This window comes from Neolamprologus brichardi, chromosome 7, assembly GCF_056152115.1.
Source record: "Neolamprologus brichardi isolate AB-2024 chromosome 7, ASM5615211v1, whole genome shotgun sequence".
NCBI classification, from domain to species: Eukaryota; Metazoa; Chordata; class Actinopteri; order Cichliformes; family Cichlidae; genus Neolamprologus; species Neolamprologus brichardi.
Window position 1 is genome coordinate 20,468,784 of NC_142110.1, and position 24,348 is coordinate 20,493,131.

Here is a 24,348-nt window from a genome sequence, read left to right on the forward strand (position 1 = left end):
CTGTGCGAGCTTCGGGCACGGATCTCATGGTAGCGAGAGATGCGGGACTGCTGCGTGATCTGCCTCACAGAAACCTGGCTATCGGACAAGGTACCGGACTCCGCAATACAACTACCGGGGTTCTCTGTGCACCGCGCGGACAGGTCACAGGATCTTACTGGGAAAAGCAGAGGCAGTGGTGTGTGTTTCATGATCAAGAACAGCTGGTGTGAATATGCGAACGTGCACCCGGTCAAATCCTTCTGCCGGCCATTCTGTTTACATTCCCCCACAAGCCAATACTGACCGAGCACTCAGGGAAATGTACAGCGCGATCAGCAGTGAGGAAACCGCACACCCAGAGGCGGCGTTTATCACGACCGGAGACTTTAATAAGGGAAACCTGAAGAAAGTTTCACCAAAACTCCACCAACACATCCATTTCAACATGGGTTGGTGGTGGAGACCGGCTACTTGACCACTGCTACACCTCTTTCCGGGATGCGTACAAAGCCCTCCCCTGCGCCCCATTTGGCCAATCAGATCACTGCTCTATCCTGCTCCTGCCCGCCTACAGGCAGAAGCTGAAACAGGAAGCTCCAACCCTGAGGGCGGTGCACCAGTGGTCGGACCAATTGGAGTCTACGCTGCGGGACTGTTTGATCACGCGGACTGGGAAATGTTTCACGTGGCTGCTAATGACATCGATGAGTACACAGACTCAGTCTGCAGATTTATCAGAAAATGTGTGGAAGATGTCATCCCATCCAGAACAGTTAAATCCTTCCCAAATCAAAAACCCTGGATTAACAGAGATGTTCGCACGGCACTGGTGGCACGGAGCACCACTTTTGCCTCCGCAAACACATCGGATTACAAACATGCACATTACCAACTCCGGAAGACAATCAAAGCAGCCAAACGTGAGTACAGGGACAGGGTGGAGCAACAGTTTGACAACCCTTGGAGTATGTGGCAGGGACTAAACACAATCACAGACTTTAGAGGGAAAACCAGCACACCGCAGACCACGGCCTCTCTGGGGGAGGATCTAAACGTATTCTACGCTAGATTCGACACAGCAAACACCATGAGACCGGACAGTGTGCGCACCGCGGATGACATCAGTGCGCATACTGTGTCTGAGGAGGATGTGCGGAAGGGCTTCAGGAAGGTGAACGCACGCAAAGCTGCTGGTCCAGACAGGATTCCCAGCCACGTCCTCAAGTCATGCGCGGCTCAGCTGGCTGGAGTGTTTACACATATCTTCGACCTTTCCCTCTCTCTGTCTGTAGTCCCAGCCTGCTTCAAAATGGCCACCATCGTCCCTGTACCCAAATCCTCCACCATCTCTTTATTGAACGACTGGCGACCTGTATCCCTGACCCCCATCGTGAGCAAATGCTTCGAGAAGCTTTTCAGGGACTTCGTTTGCTCTGCACTAACCGACTCACTGGACCCTCTACAATTTGCATACCGCCACAACAGGTCCACTGATGATGCCATAGCCCTGACACTACATACTGCCCTTTCACACCTGGAGAAGAGAGACACGTATGTGAGAATGCTGTTTGTAGATTACAGCTCAGCATTCAATACCATTGTTCCCTCGAAGCTGGATAGGAAACTGCAGGATCTAGGACTGAGCAGCTCCCTCTGCAGCTGGATCCTTAGCTTCCTGTCTGACAGACGCCAAGTGGTCAGACTGGGCAGCATCACCTCATCCCCCATCACACTGAACACTGGTGCTCCACAGGGGTATGTACTGAGCCCTCTCCTGTACTCACTCTACACCTATGACTGCACGGCCACAAACAACTCCAACATTATTGTGAAGTTTGCGGACGACACTACAGTAGTGGGTCTTATCACCAACGGTGATGAGACGGCTTACAGGGAGGAGGTCAGCGCCCTGATCCACTGGTGTCAATACAACCATCTCACCCTCAACGTCGCAAAGACAAAGGAGTTGATAGTGGACTGCAGAGAAGGACACACCCCCCATCACCATCAACGGCGCTGCTGTGGAGAGAGTGAGCAGCTTCTAGTTCCTTGGTGTACATCTGGCTGAGGATCTTACGTGGTCAGTACACACAAACAAAACAGTGAAGAAGGTGCAACAGCGCTTCTTCTTTCTCAGGAGACTGAAAAGATTCGGCACGAGCCCCCGCATCCTCAGGACCTTCTATTGCTGTGCCATTGAGAGCATCCTCACTGGATGCATCACCACTTCCCTCCCTCCAAGACATCTACAGGAAGCGGTGCCTGAGGAAAGCGGGGAGGATCATCAAGGACTCCAGTCACCCCAGCCATAAACTGTTCAGACTACTTCCATCAGGAAGGAGGTTCTGCAGTATCCAGTCCCGTACCAGCAGACTTAGAGACAGCTTTTTCCACCAGGCCATCAGACTGCTGAACACTTCATAGACACCTCACCTTCACTACTAGAACTTCAACATTATGCACTACATACTGTACATTAATGCCACTTGTTTTGCACAATATCCAACTACCAACCTCTGTATATTTTATATATTTTATTTTATTGTGTACTGTATTTAATTTGTAAAATATGTACACACACACACACACACACGCACACACTGTTACGTTCCCCTGAGGGGTCTAGGCGGTGAGGGGGAAGTAACAAAAAGTGTCCGGGTCAGGAAAAGGAGTCAAGGAGGCAAAAGGGTTAAATTAAATAGTTTTATTAAAGTAGCTCAACAAAGGCTACGTTCACACTGCAAGCGAAAGCGCATCAAATCCGATTTTTTTGACCCTATGCGACCCATATCCGATCATGGTATGACAGTGTGAACGGCACAAATCCGATATTTTCAAATCCGATCTGGGTCACTTTCGAGCATTAAGACCTGCAGTGTGAACGTAGCCTAAAAGAGACGGACAAGCCACTATCACCATTTAAGGAAAACAAACAAAACTCAAGCGTTGGCCAACAAAGTAAAAAAGTGAGTCAAAAAGAGAGAGCAGCTCACTAACTGCAAATAGACCAAACGCACAGCTTGCTAGCTGCAACCACACAAACACACAGCTCACTAGCTGCAACCACTAATGGCACTCTGGCCCAGAGCTCACCTTTCCCTGGGCTTAAATACTTTTAATTACTGATGTGAGTCAGCTGTGTAAAAGGGAAAGGTGGCACCTCAGGCAGAAGAGGTGGTGGGACACGCCCACACAGGCACCTTCAGGAGGAGGCCGTGCTAGGGCCGTAACACCCCCTCCCATAAATACAAACCTGTGGTTTGTCAAATAATTACGATAACCAAAACAATTAATCAAGTCCATAACCGTTTCAACACCAAAACTGTAGGCTTTCCACCTACCAAACCCCATAGCCACGGTTAGGCATTGCCTGCGGAAGTTGCCAACCCCATCTCAATGGGTTCATAATACTGACTGAGGGTGGCCGCAGACCCTCAAAACAATGTCCCATGTGATAGCCAGGGCTTTTTTGAGCCATCACATGTGGAGAACACAACAGTTTTCAGACGATTGCTCCGGTCACGGGTACAGGCATGTTGGTTAGTCAGGGGTGCAGGTCTGAGTGGTGGTGTAAACAATGATCTGTCCACCTGCAGGTCATTTTGAGGAACCGGGACATTGTCAACCAGCAGCAGCAGCTCAGGGCTAGTTGACCTCTTACACTGATTACAGGGCGCTACTGAGCAATTGTGCTCCAAGTTTAGCCTTTTAGTAGGCCTGGCAACCTTGTCGGTTTGAGAACCACGACTGACTTTTCTCAAAGCAGGCCCGTTTTGCTTTGAGTGGGCTTTCTGTTTGAGTTTCAACTTCAAACAGTTAGCAACAAGGTGTCCAGGTTTGTGGCAGAAGAAACAAAGCTTCGTTTTGGGTCTCGAAACCACAACTTTTTCAGCCTTGTTAGCTGACCCACTCTTACCTCTCCAAGATGTACTATGGCATAGAGGGGTATCACATTCTACAGCATTTATTTCATGACTTAGGGTAAACTCATCTGCCAGTGTGGCAGCCTGCTGTAATGTGGAAACCCATTGTTCACTTAAATAAAGAGCAATACACTCAGGAAAAATCCTCCACAAGCATGAGCTCACGTAACGACCCCAAATTGTTAACCTGGCTTGCAGAGCACCACCTATCAAAAAACTTTGCCTTCTCCCGAGTGAAGTCAAGGTAGGACTGACCCTGTGCCAACTCCAAACCTTGAAAATTCTGCCTATAGGCCTCAGGTACAAGTTCATAGGTTTGGAGGACAGCACTTTTAATCTTTTCATAAACTAGGCCGTCCTGCCTAGACAGACCAGAACAAGCTTCCTGAGCCTTACCCGTGAATTTACACAGCAACATCACCCCCCACACGTCTTCAGGCCACTGTAATGCAGTTGCTATGCTTTCAAACACACTGAAGAAGCTCTCAACACTGGATTCACAGAAAACGGGAACCAGGTGGATGTTATTGCCCACAAATGAGCTTCTAGACACCTGTGCACCGATAGCTGCATCATCCATTTTGTGGGCCGGAAAAGGGTTAGAAAACACACCCTAATTAAGACACAACCACACCTCTCTGCCAACTCACTCAGAGACTACCCAATAATTAACCGATTAATGCAGGGGTGGCCAACCCGCGGCTCTCGAGCCGCATGCGGCTCTTTGCCTGGTTTCATGCGGCTCTTATGTTGATATCAAAGTTTGTGTTTGTGTTTTGGGGTTTTTTTTTGTGTTGTTTTAAAATGTGCGCGTTCGCTTCGCTTGAGTTCAATACGGTATTTTCATCAAATGCGCATGTGTGGGATGAAAATACCGCAAAGTTTCACAGTAGGAGCAAGTTCGGCTTAAAATGGCAGGGAAAAAATGCAAAAGGAAAATATGAAAATGAACACAGGACGTTTTAACAGAGTGGGAGAGTTTATATTTTTTTGTTGAACGCAATGGCAAGCCATTCTGCCTTATATGTCAGACGTCATTAGCGCATTTCAAAGCTTCAAAGCTTCAGCGCCACTTCAGCTCACTCCATGCTAACATCGACCAGGAATTTACAAAAGGGACTGAACTTCGCAAGCACGAGTTGGCCACTTTGAAAAGTCAGGGAGAAAAGCAGATACAGTTTTTCCAAAAATTTACGAAGCAGTCAGAGACCATAACGCTCGCATCCTATCAGCTGGCTTGGAACATTGCACGGGCTAAAAAGCCACACAATGAAGGGGAGTTCGTTAAAAAATGCCTCAGTGACGTTGTTGAAATCTTGTCTCCTGAAAACGACAAATTAAAACGCATGGTATTAGACGTCCAACTGTCCCGGCACACTGTTGAACACAGAATATCGGACATTAACACGGCTATTAAATCACAGTTGCACTCTGACCTTCAAGCATGTGCATATTTTAGTGTCGCATTGGATGAGAGTTGTGATATACAAGACAAGCCTGAGTTGGCAATATTTGCACGGTCTGTGTCAAACAATTGTGTGATCAAAGAACTCCTGGATATTGTGCCATTAAAAGACAGAACCCGTGGCATAGATGTGAAAGAAACCATGATGGCTGCATTTGAAAAAACAAATCTGCCCATAACGAAATTAACTGCAATAGCCACGGATGGAGCACCAGCCATGATGGGATCTGTGAACGGGCTTGTGGGGCTGTGCAAAGCTGACCAAACTATTCCTGACTTTTGAATCATCCACATGGAGCAACTTGTGTCTAAATCATTGAATTTAGATAATGTCATGAAGCCTGTGATGGAAATCGTCAACTATATCCGCACACATGCGCTTAACCACAGGCAATTCAAGAATCTCATCGCTGAGCTGGACCAAGGGCTTCCAGGTGACCTGCCGCTGCACTGCACTGTGAGGTGGCTGTCAAAAGGCCAGGTACTCTCTCGCTTCTTTGAGCTTTTGGATGCCGTGAAACTGTTTATGGAAGAGAAGGACTATCCCGAGCTCTCGCACCTCAAGTGGATTATGGATCTGGCCTTTTTGGTCGACATGCTGTGTCACTTGGACAGACTGAACCTGACCCTGCAGGGTAAGTTAAAATGCTGCCTGACCTGGTGCAAAGTGTGTTTGCATTTGTCAACAAACTGAAGCTGTTCAAGACACATATTCAAAAGGGAGATTTAATGCATTTTCCCACTCTGCTAAAAGCCAGCGGGCAAGTCGCCAGCGCTGCCCTGAGTAAGCAAAGAGCCATATATGCAACGCTGATTGAAAACTTGCACGAAAGCTTCATGACCCGGTTTCATGATCTACAATTGAAAAGGCCACAGATTACGTTCCTCGTCGACCCATTTAATGCAGAGACCGGCTGTTTGAAAGTCCCGCTAGTCACAGATGAAGCTGTGGCTGAGTTGAAGATGATCGATCTTTGTGAGGAGGACCAATTGAAACCTGCTTTAAGGGAAGGGACCATTGAGTTCTGGAAAAGTGTGCCAATGGAAAAATACCCCAATGTCAAACGGGCTGCGCTTAAGATACTGTCAATGTTTGGGTCAACATACGTCTGCGAGTCTGTGTTTTCTACCCTAACACATGTGAAATCAAAGCATCGATCTGTTCTGACTGACACTCATGTGAAAGAATTGCTCCGAGTAGCAACAACGGAATACAAGCCGGATTTGAAGAGGATTGTTCAAGGCAAGGAATGCCAGAAGTCCCACTAAACAACATGCATTGTAAAAGTAAATGCTATTGTAGATTATTATATTTTGGTTTGTGGACTTGGTTGAACTGAGAGTTTGTGTGTGTGAGACAGTGCACACAATGTTCATTGTTGAAAATGACTGGCCTGTGGTTTTAGTACTGTAGGAGTCCATTTCTGTCATTATCATGTTGATGTGTGACATTTACAATAAATCTGGCTGAGCAGAGATGTGTGTATTTTGTGTGTGTGTGTGTGAGAGAGAGAGAGAGAGAGGGAGGAAAGGATGGGTGATGTTCATGTGTGCCCATGCGTATGATGTGGCTCTTTGCGGTAACACAGTAAAAAAAAAGTGGCTCTTGGTCTCTGACTGGTTGGCCACCCCTGGATTAATGGAAAACTACACAACTTACTTTAACTGACCAACTTACCTCTTGCAGTATACACATTAAACAAACACAACTTACCTAGTTCCTAAGCACAACAAACTTTACCTACCTACCTTCTGGAGCGTGCCGGGCTCGAGGCAACTTGAAAGGCAGAACTTCAGCGACCGGAGCCCTGAATTGCCTACCCCGAACAGGGATCTAATCCCCGCCCAGGATTACTCCGAAAATAAAAAAGGCAAAATAACAGAAGAGTGCCCGAAGGAAGAACTTAATAAGCTCAGCTGGACACTCACCTAACTTAACTGGGAAGTTGAATCTCTAAAGGTGAAAAAAGCAAGATAATCAAAAACCAATTCCAACTCAAAACTCCCTTTTCAACAATCCCGGACGAGCCCCCACTTGTTACGTTCCCCTGAGGGGTCTAGGCAGTGAGGGGGAAGTAACAAAAAGTGTCCGGGTCAGAAAAAGGAGTCAAGGAGGCAAACGGGTTAAATTAAATAGTTTTATTAAAGTAGCTCAACTAAAAGAGACGGACAAGCCGCTATCACCATTTAAGGAAAATAAACAAAACTCAGGAAGGTGAAAGCGTTGGTCAACAAAGTAAAAAGTGAGTCAAAAAGAGAGAGCAGCTCACTAACTGCAAATACACCAAACGCACAGCTTGCTAGCTGCAACCACTAATGGCACTCTGGCCCAGAGCTTCTTCTTCTTTTTTCTTACAGTTGTATTGGTTGTAGCGGCTGGCAAACAATTGAAAGATGCATTACCGCCACCAACTGGTATGGAGTATGCTGGCCCAGAGCTCACCTTTCCCTGGGCTTAAATACTTTTAATTACTGATGTGAGTCAGCTGTGTAAAAGGGAAAGGTGGCACCTCAGGCAGAAGAGGTGGTGGAACACGCCCACACAGGCACCTTCAGGAGGAGGCCCTGCTAGGGCCGTAACAACACACACACACACACACACACACACATATTCACACACGTAGAAAAACATATTTAGTATATACATTCAGTAATGCATACGCTCTTATATTGTACATATATTTATTCATTAGGGGTGCAACGATACACAAAATTCACGGTTCGGTTCGATACTTTGGTGTCACGGTTCAATATTTTTTCCATACAAAAAATGTTCTTGCTTTTTTAATTTTGTCATTTATTAAAATTATAAATATATATTTTAACTCAAAAGTACGTTTTTTAGATATAATGTTGCTGAAACAACAAAATAATAAAAAAAAAAAATCTATCTGATCGAGAAATCACTCATCTTTGGAAAAGAGAGTTTGTTACAGAGAAATAGCTTTTTCAAAAATAAAAGCTATACTATACACTTCTTCTGGGGTATATTCTCAGCAGCATATTAAACATATCAGGTCCCCATGAGGAGAATCATGTGCTAACGGCTGTCTAAATGACTCGGGTAAAGTTTGTAGCATGCGTGCTTGTTGTTTTTGTCTGCTTCCACTTGTCTTTGCACTAGGATGATGTCGGCGTAAATGTGCAGTCATATTCGTTGTGTTCCCACTAGTGCTGTCAGCGTTAATTTCGTTAAAATGACGTTAACGCCATAACGCAGCAAATCTCCGTTAACGAGTTACCTCGGATTGCCCCGTGTGTGGGGCTGGCCGGCGTCAACACTTTAACAAGCTAACTGCACTAACGCACTAGTTCCCACCAACTGAGCATTGCGTGGCACATCCGACATACAGTTTTACTTTTGTCATGAAAATCTGAATGAGGGTGGGGGAGGTTCAATTTCGGGTGGCGTTGAGGCAGTTGCCATGTTGCAACGAGCTTAGCTTCTTTGTGTTACTTCTTTGTGTGCTATGTGTTATTTTACAAAGTGCTCTCTAGGGTTCCTAAATAAAATATGGCATTGAGGTCATTTCTTTTGAATTAATCCCTTCTTCTGAAATATAAGAACCTCTCCTGGTTTTAATGGCACTTTGGATTTCCTTACTTTCTGTTCCACGCATCATTCAATCAGAGCTCCCTGACCTGCTGTCCATCTACACCAAGCGGTGCAAGACCAAAGCTAGGAAGATTATGATGGATCTATCCCATCCCAACAATGGACTCTTCTCATTGTTGAGGTCTGGGAAGCGCTTCCGCTCCCTTAAGGCCAAAACAGAGAGAATGAGGAGGAGCTTCTTCCCCAACCCCAAATAGATGCTGACAAGCTGACACAGTAACATGGAAGAGGGGAAGAAGTTGAAAAGGCCTACTACAAATAAACCTAATGCCTAACAATGAAAAATGTAAAATAATAACAACAATAAAGATAAAAGATGAAGTAACAAGTTTTTAGTTTTTAGTTTATTCCAAATGATCATCCAGATGTCTGTGACATGTGATGACAAACACCATAATGGAAGGCCATTGTCATCACATGCTTAAACTCATCATATATTTTTGCATATGCTGAACAGGCAGTCAGACATGCTGTAACTGTGGGGTAGAAAACTGGATGAACACCATACGGCAGGGGTCTCAAACTCCAGTCCTCGAGGGCCGCTTTCCTGCAACTTTTCCATGTGTCCCTGTTGCAACACACCAAGTAGGTCATTAGCAAGACTATAGAACTTGACTGCATGCTGAGTTGGCAATTCAGCCACTTGATTCATGTTACAGCAGCTCATGAGTGAATGAACATTGTGCAATTTTTAGAAGTATATCTTTCCAAATACATACATTTACTTATGTATACTTAAATTTACTTGTGTAGGGTTAGGGATTACCACCTCAGCACGCAGGCAAGTTCTATACTCTTGCTCATAACCTACTAATTGTATTCAGGTGTGTTGCACCAGGGACACATGGAAAAGTTGCATGACACCGGCCCTCGAGGACTGGAGTTTGAGACCCCTGTCATACGGAATATGACAGGTGTGGTTGAACTGCATGAAGACTCTTCTGGCAGGACAGGAATGTGGCCTTGTCCTGTGAGCCACCGTAAGGATGTACTTCGAGTAGAACTGGACAGTCACCGGCCTCAGGCTCTTCACCTTTTCAAAGACAAAGCAGTCATTTAGATAAAATATTAGATATTGTTTACCTGTAAATGCACAAAGAGAATTTAGAAATGTAATTATTGTCAAGTGAACAAGCATTATACAAAATGGCGCCGGTGAGGTCGGCTGCCGTGCTGGATGCTCTGCCCCAACTTCTCCACTTTTTGCAGTTTTTCGTCACTTTTTGCTCTATCTGCCATAATCTTGCATGGGCATCAAACACACAAATTCGCTACAGTAGAGACACTTTGGTTTCTGTTGGTCGACAATACACGAACATTTCACCATGTTTAACTCCAGACTCAACCTGGCCAAAGGAGATCCTGAGAGAGAACAAAGGACACGACCCTAAGCGACGGACTCGAGGTAAACGAGCCGGCATCAGGAACAGGCTACGGGCTCGCGCACACCGCGCACCCATGCCCAGTATCCTGCTAGCCAATGTTCAATCCATCGAGAACAAGCTTGATGACCTCAGAGCCAGAATCAAGTTCCAGAGAGACATTCGGGACTGCAACCTCCTCTGCTTCACCGAGACTTGGCTGAACCCAGTGATACCAGACCACGCCGTGCAGCCGACGGGGTTCTTTTCGGTTTACCGCATGGACAGGACAATGGAGTCGGGGAAGAAAAGAGGTGGTGGAGTGTGTTTGATGGTGAACAACAGATGGTGCGACAGCACAAACATCTCCCCACTCACACGCTCTTGCTCGCCCAATCTGGAACTTTTGATTGTTAAATGTTGCCCTTTCTATCTCCCTCGGGAATTCACTGCGGTCATTGCCTGCACTGTTTACATTCCGCCTCACGCGGACTCGGACACTGCCTTATGTGAGCTACATGAGGCTCTCACACATCAACAAACACTTCACCAAGATGCCGCACTCATTGTTATGGGAGATTTTAACAGAGTGAATCTCAAACGGACATTTCACAACCTTCACCAGCACATCAACTGCCCCACCCGGGGCACTATGACATTAGACCACTGCTACACCCCGTTCAAGAACTGTTACAAGGCTCAGCCCCTGCCGGCATTTGGAAAATCGGACCATGCCGCCATCTTCCTCATGCCTGCTTACAAACAAAGGCTAAAGCAGCAACCACCAATCAGGAGGGAGGTCGCTCGCTGGACGGACCAATCAGTGGCCGCGCTGCAGGACGCACTGGATGACGCAGACTGGGACATGTTTCGGCGCAGCTCTGATGACATCAACATGTTTACGGAAGCGGTTGTGGGATTTATCGGGAAACTAGCAGACGACACAGCAGAAAGAACTATCATCCGAACGTTTCCCAACCAGAAGCCGTGGGTGGATAGAAACATCCGCGACGCTCTGAGATCACGCACCGCTGCCTACAATGAAGGGCTCGTCTCCGGTAATATGGACCTATACAAGGCTGCGTCCTACAACGTGCGCAGCGCGGTCAGAAAGGCAAAGCAGAGCTACGGGGAAAAACTAGAGTCACAGCTACGACAGTGCGACTCTAGGAGCCTGTGGAAAGGACTGCGGACTATAATGGACTATAAATGACCAGCTTCTTCAATGATGAATGCTGATGCTTCACTGTCTGATGAGCTGAACACGTTTTATGCTCGCTTCGACGCCGCAGCAATTAAAACAACAAACGGCTGCGCACGCTCAGAGTGCACCAGTGAAGAAAATGCATTCATCATCACAGAGCATGCCGTGAGGAACACCTTCAGGAGGGTGAACACCAGGAAGGCAGCAGGACCAGATGCAATCCCTGGCCGGGTCCTGAGAGCCTGCGCTGACCAGCTAGCACCGGTGTTCAGGGAGATCTTCAACCTCTCCCTGGCCCAAGCTGTGGTTCCCACGTGCTTCAAACAGTCCATTATAGTTCCTGTTCCAAAGAAACAACAGCCCGCTTGCCACAATGACTACCGTCCAGTAGCACTGACTTCAATTGTGATGAAGTGTTTTGAAAGACTGATGAGAGATCACATCACTTCTTCACTTCCTGCCACCATCGACTCACTTCAGTTTGCTTACCGGACTAATCGTTCCACAGACGATGCCATATCTCACCTGCTCCACACATCCCTGAGTCACCTGGACACTGGCAGAGGGAATTATGTTAGGATGCTGTTCGTGGACTACAGTTCAGCATTCAACACAATAATTCCCTCTAAGCTTTTCACCAAGTTGACGGATCTAGGACTCAGCTCATCACTGTGTCAGTGGATCCTCAACTTCCTCACAGACAGACCCCAATCAGTGAGGGTGGGAAAACAAGTCTCCTCCTCCATCTCACTCAGCACTGGAGTGCCTCAGGGCTGTGTTTTAAGCCCCCTGCTGTACTCACTGTACACTTATGACTGTGTAGCCACATCAGACACCACCTCCATTGTCAAGTTTGCTGACGACACTGTAGTTGCAGGCCTGATCTCCGACAACATCGAGACGGCCTACCTGGAGGAGATTAGGAACCTGGAGACCTGGTGCCAGGAGAATAAACTCCTCCTAAACATCAGCAAGACTAAGGAGCTGATCGTAGACTTCACTACAAAGCAGGCGAGGAATTACAAACCCCTCATCATCAGTGGCACGCCAGTGGAGAGAGTGGACACATCACTCAGGACCTGTCATGGTCCTGCCACATCAACACCGTGGTTAAGAAAGCCCGTCAGCGTCTCTTCTTCCTCAGAAGACTTAGAGACTTCCATCTGCCACTGAAGGTGCTCAAGAACTTCTACTGCTGCACCATCGAGAGCATCCTGACGGCAAACATCTGCACCTGGTTTGGGAACAGCACCAAGCAGGACAGACGAGATCTGCAAAGAGTGGTGCGCTCAGCCGAACGCATCATTCAATCAGAGCTCCCTGACCTGCTGTCCATCTACACCAAGCGGTGCAAGTCCAAAGCTAGGAAGATTATGATGGACCTCTCTCATCCCAACAATGGACTTTTCTCACTGTTGAGGTCTGGGAAGCGCTTCCGCTCCCTTAAGGCCAAAACAGAGAGAATGAGGAGGAGCTTCTTCCCCCAGGCTATTCGGGCCCTGAACCAGGTGTAGGACTGGACTCTCCCACACACATCACTATAAGACTGGACTCTCACACACATCACATCACCACACGCACCACCACACATTTCCTATAATCCTATAATTCCTATACTTTATAATCTTTATAATCTCCTTCTGCTATTTGCACATTTTTTTCTGTAAATTCCTAAGTTAATTTGTAAATTTTGTAGTAACCTGTAAATTGTAAATATCATTTAATCATTCAATCATTAATATCATTTGTCATTTAATGGTCAGGCATTGTACAGCTACAAGCATTTCAACCCCATGTCATACTGTGTATGGTTGTGTGTGTGTGACAAATAAAATTTGAATTTGAATTTGAAAGCACTGATAGTGTAATCTACAGCTGTGGCCAAACGTTTAGAGAATTGGAAGTGTTGTTTGTTTATTTACGAAGTTTGCCGTTTTAGTGATAGTTGTATATCATATTATATCACTTCAAACAGAGGTGATCCAGTAATGCTGCATTAATGAATTAGACTAACTATTCACTTTAGCTAAAGCTAAAGTTAGCTAAAGAGTTGGGATGCTGTGTAAGACATAAATAAAGCTAAAATACAAAGGTTTGGGCACTGTTTTGCATATTTCCCTACTGTAGGGGTCTCTGCAAGCATACAGGGCTCTGAGAGGAAGAACACTTTCGGTCCGCTAGTAAAACGTAGTTCTATTAATCTGCGCTCGATTACTCTTGAACCGGAACCGGATGTAACTCCCAAAAAACTGAATTTTGGAAAGGAAATTGAATTCTAGAACTGAAACTGAATGGTGAGAAATGAATCTGAAATTATTTGAGAGCTAAATTTTTAAAGGATAAAATACGGTTTCAAAGCAAATGAATTCATTTTCAAAATATACAATTTAATTTCAATTTAGTGATGATCATTTTCAAACCAATAAATTGAATTTCAAATTAGGCTAATTCATATTCAGTTTTTAAAAGCTTTTATTCAAGTTACAATTCAGATTCAATCCGAGCAATTCAGATTTGAATTTAACTTATTCAAATTCAGTTTCTGATGGCACAGATTTCTGCCCATAGTTTTCTTTCTAGTCTTCCCATTTTAGGTTTTTGCTTAGCATTACATTGGTTTTGCCTTTTGTTCTGTACCCTCTAATCAACTACAATAAACGGCTTGCTTTCTGTCAAGAATCAAGTTTTCATTTTGCCTGTCTGCATTTCGGTCCTCCTCCCTGCATACAGTCAGTGGAAGCTGACTGTGGCAAAAGCTCTGAACTGCAGTAAAATTAAAAACATCATGCTCACAGTTTGGAAAAAACAAGGTGCTTAAACTTTTAACTTCCCAGGACCTGGCGGCCAACATATGTGGACATCACATTTCGGGTTGTCTAGACCACAATACTAAACAAGGGCCTGATATCCTCTCCTCAGAAACTGCATCAGGTAAAAAGATAACTCTTTGTTTTTACATTCATCAGGTCCCAATCAGCCCAAATAGCAAAGAAAAATTAAAAAATGCATGCCATGAACAAGTTTGGGTCTTAGGAGGTTAAATTTGGCCTTTCCATGAGTCCTTTTATAATTTCAGATCTGCTGTCAACATGACAGGGTTATGACGCCGATGTTATCTCAACCAACTAAATACCCACATGTGTTTACACTGCATCTAATGGACCTCAACAGCCAGAGGCTTCTGATATCAGCTGGTGCAGCTGTTTGTATGTGACAGCTGACATCAGTGGACTGACTCACAGACAGTTTGTGCAGTTGGTGATGTCACCATCAACACAACTAACTCTATGGCAAAGCAGCCCCTCGGAGCAATCTTGATTTCCACCATTTTCCTCTATATTTCTGCTGTTTCTGTGAGCATCACATTGACTAGCAAAAAATTAAACCATTGCCTTCAACTGTATGGCATTTTGGGAGATTAGCCTGGGCACATGTAAAGTTGGTATATTGTACGTAAATTCAATGAGTCCGTTTTTTGTGATGATGAAATTTGCAGGACTGGGATCCAAGTGCATATGAAAATTATTATACCTTCTTCTACCCACAGTTTTCTGTGACAGCCTATACACTCACATGCTTTATTTACATAAACATTATGAGATTTTTTGTGATAAGTTGCAAATATCAATTCTCTTGTGAATATTTTTCCTCTATATTTAAACATGCATATTTTTATTGTGTCTCTGTTTGATATATGGTTTAATAAGTTAATTTTGATTGCTGTTGTAATGGGTTTTTTTGGTGTTGTTATTATTATCATTAACCTTATTATCATAAGGGCCAGGGTTTTGGGGAATTTCACACTCATACTCCTTGGCCACCATCTTCACTACTCTGCAATTACTTTTACACTTTCCAGGGTGATTTTGGACAAGTCATACATACCTAGAGCTAGATTCCTACTTAGGAAAGAAACATGACATGGAATGACATGATACAGTATGATAATACACCTTGTGGCTGTGGCTGAGGAGTTAAAGTGTTATATTAGACAAGGTGCTTAGGTGTAGAAAAAAACACTTGTATAAATACATGTGTGATTGTGTGTACATGTGTGCATGAGGCTTGTAGTTAAAAAAGGTTTGAGTGGCCTGGTAACATGGAAAAGCACTATGTGTACCAGTCCATTTACTAATATGAAGCTATACATATGCTCCATGGTATTTTGAGCTAAATTAAATGTCAACAAGCAAGCATAGAAGTGCTGATGTTTAACAAGTAAAGTGTTTGCTATCTTAGTTTAGTGTGTCAGCATGCTAAAATGTGCAAATTTGTGTTAACTAAAAAGTAGAGCTAAGGAGAGCCATTTTGCACATCTCATATGATTCAAAGTTAGGTATGATTGCAGTGCAATACTAAAAAAAAGCAAAATTTGTCACAAGTTTTTATATGATTCCCATTTTGACTTAGACTAAAACTAGGTCTTACTAGGGATGGGTATCGTTTGGGTTTTATCCGATACCAGTACCAAACAGGTACTTTTGAAACGGTGCCGGTGCTTAAACGGTGCTCGAACCGGTGCTTAAAGAATGGAGAACACAAAATTGGTCCAAAAGCCTCTCATGTTCAGCTGTTTTTTTGTAAAAAGATAACAATGTTAGCCTTTTCTGCAGCTATAGGGCGTATATGGTATCACTCTTGGCTGAAAGCAGTGCTTAATCAATGGAAAAAACACAAACTTTGTCCAAAAACCTCTCATGTTTAACTGTTTTCCACTTTTTCTTTGGTCATTTTAGCCTTTTTGGCCAGGGTGAAGGGAGTATCTGCCATCAAACAAGAAGACAGCCGCTATAACTACGACAGTGTTTGCTAGTTCACCTTACATGCATTAATTTAATAACGTGGTTAGCCTACTCAACGTAAATTACACACAAACAACATACAGAGAAGAACGGCTGCTGCTGCCATCATCATCCGTCATCATTTCTGCTACCCTGGCAGGGCTAGGGGCCAGGACTCTCCTCTTTGGGTTTTTGGGGGATGTTGCTAACTCCGGGTCCGATAACAGGCAACCCACCCGCAGTAGATGTGCACGGTGTGAGGTCTCGCAGCAAGCTATTGAATACGGTGCATTTCTTGGCTTTTAACAAAATGCTATACGTCGCCAGGTGTTTCATCAGATTCGAGGAGTTACCTCCTTTGCACAGTATCACCTTAAAGCACTTGTTGCAGGCTGCTGAGTTTGCATCTTTTGCTGTGAAGTACAGCCAGACTTTTGACCTCTTCGCCTTGGGCATTTTTAATCTGTAGCTCTGCTCTAAAAGAACGTACGTACCTGGGCCCGCCTACTATCCTTGGAAAGGTAAAATGATTGGCTAGAATCCAAAGTGTATGACATCTCAGGAAAAAAAAGCACCGAAATAAAGCACCGAAATGTGCGCTGCTTTTCGGTCTGGTTACTACCGTTTATGTCAGAACCCGGTACCCATCCCTAGGTCTTACTAATAGATTTTTTTTAGATCACTGAAACCATCCTATTATCCCATTAAATACAGTGTCAACACCAAACTCTTTTGGTCTGCTTTTGGTGATTAAATGAAACTTTCTTTACTGTATTTTTCAGACTATAAGGTACACTTAAAATCCTTTAATTTTCTCAAAAATCGAAAATTGTCAAAAAGTGCGCCTTATAATCAGATGCGCCTTATGTATGAATTTTGGTTGTGCTTACTGACCTCGAGGCGATTTTATGTGGCACACGGTGCTCAAAAATCTGTCAAAAAATGTTTTAGTACGACTTTGGTAAGCTATGAAGCCGCACCGCTTGATGAATTGTCTGAGCATTACAGCTACCATATTCAGGAGCCTCGCGTAGGACTATGGGCTCTCTGTCCACTTCAGGTCCCAAACTCAAACGAACACTGCGGCATCGCTGAAGACTTAAAAACTGTCTTCTTTCATCTGTACTAAAATGATCAGCATTGCTGCTTTACCAGATGTAACAATTAAGTTTAACATCCAGACATCCATAAAAACAGGATTTATTAAATCTAACAGAGTTAGAAGTTAGCAGGAAGTTTGCTCACTAGTTTCCACCTAAGCATGATATACCATGTTCTGACTGAGAGATTTCTGAAAAAATTAAAATGTACAGCTCTGCTATCACTTCCAACATAAATGAAGACAGAAAACTAAGCAGCAGTGACGTTTGCAGGGTTACTGAAGTTGGACTAGCTGGTATATAATGATGTGCTATGTGATTGCTAGCAACTCAGGTATGCTAGTATAACATAAACATAGTGAAGCTAGGGGATGAATGCTAACTTTTTTTTTCACTCAATAAAAGTTAACGTGAGGGTTTCTGATGGTTAGGGACAAATGCAATCGCATGTTGGGATGCTGTAAACGGACCAAACTTCAGTCAGGAGAACAAGTGAGATAATCTATCCACAATGCGAGGTTAGTCATTAATGTGCTGCAACAACACAGGAATGGAGCAGCTGCGAGAGAATTCAACATTAATGAATCAATAGTACGGAAGTGGAGGAAGCAAGAAGAATGAGTTGAGTGAAGTTTGACTTATCTGACTGTTTTGTTTCGCTTAATGCGCTTTATAATCCGGTGCCTCTTATAGTCCGAAAAATACAGTAGCTTTTTGCTTTCTTTTTCCTCTCTTTTTCTTTCTAAACTGTGATCTCACTATCTTATATAAATACATTAATTTTATTACTTAGTTATATTTTACTTTCTCATAGGCAACACAAAGTATTGTCTAAACATTGGAAATGTGTTAATCTAAAAATGAATGATAGTGTTATGTTTTCTGCTGACACTAATGTGCATTAACTATTCTGTAATTACAACAGTACATATTTTTTCCTTACACCTATTACAGCTTTTGATCAGATTTCTCCCTTCTTTTATCTTTGCTTAAAACTTGTAACTGTATAGATCCATGCAGATACCCTGCCATTATCTTTGTTTAATTTCTTATTGCTTTCATTTTTTTTTAGATCTTATTATTTAATTTCTCATAACTACTTAAACTCATGTCAACGTAATGAAAAATTATTGAATCATCATCACCTCCATATTTGTCATATTTCTGCCCACTGCTGCTATGGCCTGTGATCATTTGTTTATTCTGTATTGATGGCTTGAATTTTTTATTGCCTAGAATTGCATTCCCTTTCACCACATTTTTCATTTACAGACACACACATATGCTTTTACACACACACACACACACACACACACACACAAGCATACATATTTCTAAATTAAAGTAACTCAACTCTATCTGTTTTGTTGTGTTGTTTAAAGAAAAAAATATTATTTTTATGGCACATGGACAGCAGAGCAAATGGCCTTTATTTCTTTTATTGCCAGCTACCACAAATAAATCATCCGGCAAGCAACCTGCACAGTGATCTGCAGGCTCCAGAATCTTGGTTTGCTGCAGTCTAGACTTGCATTTCTTGGGGTGCATTTAAGTGGTGTGTGGAAAACTAAAAGTTTTCAAAGAGCGCTGGAGTCTCTGCTGGACAAAGAAACTGGCTCTAAGTGGCTAGCTCTCCCATCCATGCTACTTTCCAGTGGTAGCTAGCAAAAAGCCTTAATCTTATCTTTATCTTTAAACATGACGTGGCGTGCAATAAAATATGGCTTGTATAGTTCTGCTTACTCTCTATGGAAAAACGAGAGCACAGGATACTATAGTCAAAGACTTACCTCTTGAGGTATAAAGTAGTAAAAAAAGTTGTTATGTCACTAGCTAGTTAGCCTGCTATCTTCAGTTACTTCAACCTCCACAAAACTGGCAGGCCAAAACACTAAAGCATTAGAAAGAAGCTCCACATTCGAACGGGTCCTAGTTGCTAAGTCCAACGTTTATGCGCAGCCTTTGGTTTGCAGCCTTCTTATCCTCACAAAGGTAAGTGCTTCTATTTGTGTTTTTGTTGCGATCCAGTATATTGTGTCTATGCTTTGGTTTTGGGTAAGTCAGTGTTTGTGTGCTTGGCACTATGACTGACAATGCACTGAGGGCATTTGCATGCTTCTTTTGTGCTTTTCGTCTTGTTATTAGGGTTGAGCTTCTGTTTATCTTGGCAGTTGAATTTTGATATATTCAGTGCAGTGAAAACAATTTTTCTTCACATATTTAGCTAAACAAAACATTTCAAACAAAACAAGGGCCCCTTGTGACATCTTGCTGCAACCTTATTTTTTTATTTCATTTTTTTCAGAGATGATCCCCTTGCCTTTTTTTTTCAGCCAGTGTTTATGTGCTTAAAAACACAACTCCCAATTCACCACTGATGTTTTATAGCTTTTTATGTTTGGTCTCTGAGACCTCTGATTTGCCTTATGATGATGCGGTGCGTATGGAAAAGCCAATGTAAAAGCTTTAATAGTAAAATGCCCATGTTTAATGCATACTGTAAGCCTAATGAGACATTTGTATCATGTGAGGATTTTGCACGCAAATGAGGCCCTTCCCACATTTGCCTCATGCGATGAATATTATACAAATGGTTTCTATTAAAAATGCTAAAATGGTCACTGTAATGAGTCTTATGAGACACACACTGCATATAAAACATAAATAATTGCCATTATTTTTTTGTGTTTCATGTTCATTTCCCATGTTTCCATATCTGCTTATGAAGGAGTTAGCGTTTGACTTCTATGGATGCTACTTGCTGCATAAGTTTGTGAAAATATTTTTGTCATTGGCATTGTTTTTCTGAGGGGATATAATTGTCTCCTGGTCTCTTCACCCTCTCTGCACCCTTGAGAAGGCTGTAGGAAATGTAAATGTAAATCAGCGTAATCTTGTATGCAGCACATTCACATAATTATTTCTCTGTAATACTGCCTTCATGGATACTCAGTGCTTTTTTTTGACACATGGGGGAGGCCATCATACTCACATTTTCCCTACAGAAACACTGGAAAAATTTCATTCAGAGCAGCACATTGACTGCAAGAGCTTATTTACTGCTTCGGCTCTGACACTTTTGAACCAGTGTACTGACATTCATCTTTGCTTTTTCACTTTTGTGTGCTTTATAGTATCGCTGCTGGACCTGCTTTACAAATCTTAAATGGACGGTTATTTCATCTCTTGCCTGTATAGTGCTGTATGCTCTCCCAGGTTTTTTTGATAGACGTATATTAGGCTGGTTGTTGCATTTATCCTTGCACATATGTATGTCATAAATACAACACTTTACACACTTCATCTTGAATGCCAAAGGTTTAAACATTTAACTTTAGGATGGCTTTTTATCCTAGCTGTCATAGGGCGAAAGGCAGGGTACACCCTGGACAGGTCGCCAGTCTGTCGCAGGGCCAATACACAGGGACAGACAACCATTCGCGCTCACATTCACTCGCACATTCACACCTAATGGCAATTTGGATTTTCCAATTAACCTATCCCCACAAGCTGCATGTAGTGATGGGATTTCCGGCTCTTTTTAGAGATCCGGCTCTTTCGGCTCGGCTCACTAAAAAGAGCCGGCTCTTTCGGCTCCGAACCGGCTCTTCAGGTTGTTTTGTTGCTTTAATTATTTAATCATTAACAATAATATAAAATTATGCAGAAAATGAATTACTAATGTAAAAAAAGTGGTTTTATTTATATATGTTTATATATGGCCCCTAGAGACAAAGCACATACAAACTCTAAAGCATATACAAACTCCAAAAAGCACGTGCAAACTCCAAAACACATTTCTAGCGTTAACTGAACTTCCAAAACAGAGCTACCCAGATCACTTAAATTACACAATTGAAAGCATGTGCGTATTGTTTGTGTATTTATAGACAAGCACTCATATTTATTCAAATAATTAAAAAAAAAATTCATTTACCTGTTACTACCACACACCAAATCCGGTTGTTGATACTTCCTGGCTTGTGTAGCCACTAGGTAACAAAAGCTCAACACTGCACCCTAGCATCCTGGAGCACTTCTGTTGTCTTTTGTACGTGATTCTGAGTTTGTACGTGCTTCTGAGTTTTTACGTGTTTTGGAGTTTGTACATGCTTTGTCTCTAAGGGCCACCATAAATATACTTTATTTATTCACTCCACATAAAATGTAATAAATAAATCATATAATACAAAGAACAACTATTTACATTTTAAACTTTTAACTATTTAAATTTTCAGCTTTTTCCTTTTAAACAAATTTAACGTGAAACAACACAAAACACTGCAAACCACAACACAATTAAATATAAATTAAAATATTAAAACAAAAAGAAGATGCACATTCTCTGTCATATGGGCCTGCATGATTTCTGAATCCTTTATCATCTGCAACTGAAAATAGTGGATGATTACTATACCTTTCTAATGTGACTTTGTTGTCCCTCGCTCTCTTTCTCTCTGGCTCTGTTCCCGTGCTACTGCGAGTGTAACTAACGCCCCTCCCCCCTCTACAGGCTGCGCGTGCGGAGTTTAGCGGAAAAAAGGGCGAGAGAGAGGGTGAGAGAAAGAAAAAAAAAAAACCTCACGGCTCCCAATAAGGAGCCGGCTCGCGTCGTTCACTTCAAGGAGTCGGCTCTAAGAGCCATTTCGTTCGCGAACGACCCATCACTAGCTGCATGTCTTTGGACGGTGGGAGGAAGCCGGAGTACCCGGAGGGTACACACACAAACACGGGGAGAACATGCAAACTCCACACAGAAAGACCCCGGCCTGATGTTGGAATTGAACACAGGACCTTCTTGCTGTGCGGCAACAGTGCTAACCACCGTGCCACCGTGCTGCTGTACTTTTGCAAACATGATTTATTTATTTTTTAAATTTGTTTTCACTCGTGTTCAAGCTTGCTGATGTACCTAATCTATGTAGTCATGCCTGAGTGTTAAACATTTCACCTGTTGTTGGTGGAGCATTCTTTTAGGTGGTGGAGGTATGACTTTTGCTCTCTGAAAGAGTTATATTGACAATGTGGCTTTGGGGACTGTAGTTTTGGATTATTTTAGTAATATATTCATTAGAGGTGGGAATCACCATACATCCCACGATACGATATTATCACAATACTTAATGCACGATACGATATTATTGCAATTTTTTAAAATATTTTGCGATATTCAGATTCTGTACATAAAGGTAAACTTTATCAATATTCATTTTATCTAATATCAAAGTCTCACACTCAGTCTTTCTCTCATTTCAGTTTTATTGTTGACAAACTGAACGGTTTGTATTACAGTCTAGTCCAACTTAACTGAATGCAACCATCTGGTACAATTATAGCTATTCTGAACTATGCAGTTTATGAAAACTATGCAGCCCATTCAGCAACTGAAGAATTTGAAAGTAAATTAAAACAAAATATAATTTTGCATTAAATAAAAAAGTTTTACACTTAATTAAAATAAAACATGTCTTAAAATAAGTAAACTGTAATGTTTATTGCTGCCAAAAAAAAAAAGTTAAACACATTTGGACAGTGAAGGAATGTCAGGATTCTTGCTCATTAAAAGGAGCTGATCAACATGCTCTGAAGTCAGAGCATGTTCCAGTCCACAAAAACTTTTTTTGTAACAAAATATCAATTTCTGCTGTCCCTGTATCGATACATTATTAGCAAACAAAATATCACGATACTACACAGTATCGATTTTTTCCCCCACCCCTAATATTCATATAATTTTACTGTGCAATTGACTTGACTACATAAACTCAGCACCTAAATCGAACTATTGTCACAGACAAGGTAATCTTCATATTTTTTGCCCTTATACTTCATATTCAATTTGCTCAGTGCTCCAATTGAAAATGTTGCTTTAGGAAGTATTTGTCATCTGATATTAGCTGCCATGTGGAGTTTGCAGTGTGATGTTTGAAACAGCAGATACAAAGATATAACTTGATATCCAGAGAAACTGTGCATCTCACACTTTTGTTAATCTGCATGAGCTGATGTCATGGATTTGCTTTGTGTTTCGAATGCTTATATCTTTAAGGCTGATGACACTGCTTTGCTTGCTTTTACGCTTTGCTTCGTGCTAAATTCTGCTGCTGTCGTATTTTTCACTATGTGTGTAGTGGTTTTTAATTTTTGGGTTATTTGATGTTGTGGTTGAGCTTAATAATCTTTTGTTTGTTGTTTGGATTGTTCTGGTTATGACTGGACTTGTGTTTTGATAGTGCAGTGTGTTTGTATGAATATTCTTGTGTGAGTGTTAAGTACATATTTCCCCTGTGGTTGTTTCTAAGAGTGTTTATGTGTTCACTCAGCGGTTGCCTGTTGATTTCTGTTTCATATAAATTTTAAGGAATGGTAACATTGTTGATAATCTTTCAAACAGCTCATTCACATAAATGCTTCCTATAACACAGTCTTCTCTGAAAGTGAATACATGACTTATCGTATTAAACATGATAGGTTTTCATGTTTCCACATGCCTTTCCCAAGTTCCCATTCAACCAGCTATTAAACATTACTTCTGGTAGTGAATGCTGGCTTTGCTGTTTTCTCTGTATTTCTGTTCCATTTTACAACAGAAATCTGAGCCATGACATTAAAATCACCTGCCTAATATTGAGTAGATCCCCCTTATGTTGCTAGAACACCCCTGACCTGCTGAGGCATGGACAAGAGGATCCTTGCGGCTGTGCTGTGTTGTCTGTCAGTAGGCCAATTGCACAGCATCCTTTGGGTCTCATCGGTTGCACAACGAGGCCTCTGTGGATCGGCTTGTTCCTGCACATCCCACCGATGCTTGATTGTACTGGGATCTGGGGAGTTTGGATGCTGGCTCAATACGTTGGGCTGTTTGTTGCATTCTTTGAGCAGTTTTGTGTGGTGTAACACATTGTCATGCTGGGGG

The 24,348-nt window shown here is 42.6% G+C and overlaps 1 protein-coding gene across 1 annotated transcript; it reads left to right on the forward strand.

Moving 5' to 3' along the window:
- The first annotated feature begins 5,704 nt into the window (after window positions 1–5,704).
- On the forward strand, window positions 5,705–6,639 carry LOC148102014 (general transcription factor II-I repeat domain-containing protein 2A-like). The gene is made up of 2 exons (XM_087844609.1): window positions 5,705–6,005; window positions 6,125–6,639. The coding sequence occupies exons 1-2, from the start codon at window positions 5,705–5,707 to the stop codon at window positions 6,637–6,639; spliced, it is 816 nt and encodes a 271-aa protein (XP_087700735.1).
- The last annotated feature ends 17,709 nt before the right edge of the window (window positions 6,640–24,348 follow it).

Excerpts from the sequence above, each read along its gene's own strand:
- LOC148102014 (XM_087844609.1), top strand. The coding sequence starts at position 5,705 with ATGAAGCCTGTGATGGAAATCGTCAACTATATCCGCACACATGCGCTT. Across the intron at positions 6,006-6,124 it reads ACTGAACCTGACCCTGCAGG|CCAGCGGGCAAGTCGCCAGC; the intron begins GTAAGTTAAAAT and ends CTCTGCTAAAAG.